Below are 2267 nucleotides of genomic sequence, written 5' to 3' on the forward strand. Positions count from 1 at the left end.
GGTGTCTCAGATGATATCATTCCAACATGACTGTCTTTGGGCTTCGGCCGGGAGGGCGGGGTAAAAATTTGAATAAATAAATAAACAAACTTTCCACCCTTTCCAGCTGTGCAGCCAACTTTGCAAAGTTATGATGAGTCAGGCATGAAATAAATTGTGTTATGTCTTTTTACTTCAATTGTAGGATTGGAGAATCCATGTAGATCAAATGCACCAGCACAAAGATGGAATTGAATCTGCTTTAAAAGAGACCAAAGTAGGTTTCCAATATATTCAAATAATTCAAATGTGGCTTTTTGATGACTTGTTAGCACTTCATGGGTTTCTGACAAGAGAACTTCCCCTTCCTTTGTGTGGCGTTGCTTTTGCTCATTGTTTGCTTTTGCCAAATCCCTCTGCATGTAAGTTATGCGTGGTTTTTCCCCAGGAAGCATCATGTTCCTCTGTGGTTTCCATCAGGCACCTTCAAGACTGTGTGGGGTTCCCCCAGCAAGCCTCTCAGTGAAGCCAAAAGGAGCTGCTTTTGCCAGTTATCTGGTTCGTTCCTGAGCCAGCTCTTAATCACTAACTGGCTCTCCTTTTTGTATCATGAAAGTCTGCAAAGCCCGTAGATATACTTAGTTGTGAGGAGCAAAACATTACTTGGGGGCTTTGTTGTCCAGATGAGGTGTATTGGATAGATAAATATGGGTGAGGCTATTTGATCGCTGATGGATGTCTTAGAAATTGATGAATGTTCACGGTTACAAAAAATCAGCTCTAACACTAAAAACTTGCTATTTTGTTTATAAATAATCCTTTCAAGCTTTCTTAATTTTTCTCAAATACATGTGAATTTTTAAAGAATGAAATGGCTTGTCTGTTATTTTTCCTGGTGTTGAGGCTTATTTTCTTACTGACTTGTAAAAAAAAAACCTGCAGAAGCACTGTTACTTAAGGTCTAGTTGTGGTTGAGCAAGTGAAATAATTTTGCTTGTTTCAGTTATATATTGACCAGGATACAATGATCCACACAGTTTAGTACTACATTCCAAAGGGGGGTCTTTGAATTTGTGTTTCTTGAACAGTAATGTGTGCACATGCACAGACTAGTACCTGTTACGTAGCAAGTTGCCTTTGAAACAGACTTCAAACATCTCAACCCTTCAAAATATCAAACGCACTTGGTGATACAGAGAAGGGAAGTCTTCAAAGGAAATGAATAAAAAACAAATTCCACTGTGTATGCCCGAACCTCATGGGCACGCCTAAAATAACCCCTCGGATCTGACTCATGTTAAACCATTGTAGGGCTACCATGACAAACTTCATAACGAAATCAGCAGAACCCTGGAAAAAGTCAGCAGCCGGGAAAAATACATCAACAACCAGCTGGAGCATTTAGTTCAAGAGTATCGTTCTGCCCAGGCCCTTTTGAGTGAGGTAACAAACTGACATGCGGTCTTAAGCTGTGCAGAGTTGATTTCTATAAAGACTTTATAGGTGCTATTTCATAATTTAGTGAAGGTTTTCACTGTGTGATCTCATTATATAGTGTTTTCTCTTGTTTAAAAATGTGTGTCTCTTTATTACTTGCTTTCGAGGCACCAATTATAGATCGTATCATAATAATAACTGTGTGCTGTCAAGTTGTGACTCACTCATGGCAACCTCAGGACCATGGGATTTTCAAGGCAAGAGATGAGCAGAGGTGCTTTGCCTCTGTGTAGCAATCCTGGATTTCCATGGTGGTCTCCCATTCCAATACTAACTATGGCCTGCCCTGCATAGCTGCCAGAGCTATTCAGGCTCCTAGATCATATAATATAAACTTCTTAAGTGTGCATTCACACTCAGGATTGTTCATGTAAAAAGATGATTTTGCATGGGCTGTGCATTTTATATTATACAATTTTCCCCCCCACATAGGCCAAAGAAAAATACCAACAAGGAAGTGGAGGAGTAACAGAGAGGACTAGAATTCTCTCAGAGGTAATGTCTTTTTTTTAAAGTGTTTGTGGTGTTTTGAAATTCCTGATATGTGCATGTATGGCATTTGTTATACTAAGATTTTCAGGAGTACCGTGTTAAGTCAAGCATTTCACATTTTATTTGTATATCACTTGCTAAGTTAGTGTGTTTGAAATGCAGTTATCTTTCTTACAATGCAGTCCAAACAATACTTCCCATAGAATAATCCCCACTGAATAGGCCTGGGTTTGACTTGGAGTAGACCTGCTTAGGATTGTTCTTAGTGTTTTATGTTTGACTAGCAGTAAAGCCTGTTG

General features: G+C 39.2%; 1 protein-coding gene across 1 annotated transcript; it reads left to right on the plus strand.

Moving 5' to 3' along the window:
- Positions 1–184: 184 nt before the first annotated feature.
- LOC107124922 (intraflagellar transport protein 57 homolog) lies at positions 185–1971 on the plus strand (the record flags this gene model as incomplete). The annotated part of the gene is made up of 3 exons (XM_015428415.1): positions 185–256; positions 1291–1422; positions 1909–1971. Coding segments are annotated over 3 exons (267 nt in total), but the record flags the coding sequence as incomplete, so codon positions are not given.
- Positions 1972–2267: the final 296 nt, after the last annotated feature.

The sequence above is a fragment of the Gekko japonicus genome, unplaced genomic scaffold, assembly GCF_001447785.1.
Source record: "Gekko japonicus isolate JY-2015 unplaced genomic scaffold, Gekko_japonicus_V1.1 scaffold15629, whole genome shotgun sequence".
Taxonomy (NCBI): Eukaryota; Metazoa; Chordata; class Lepidosauria; order Squamata; family Gekkonidae; genus Gekko; species Gekko japonicus.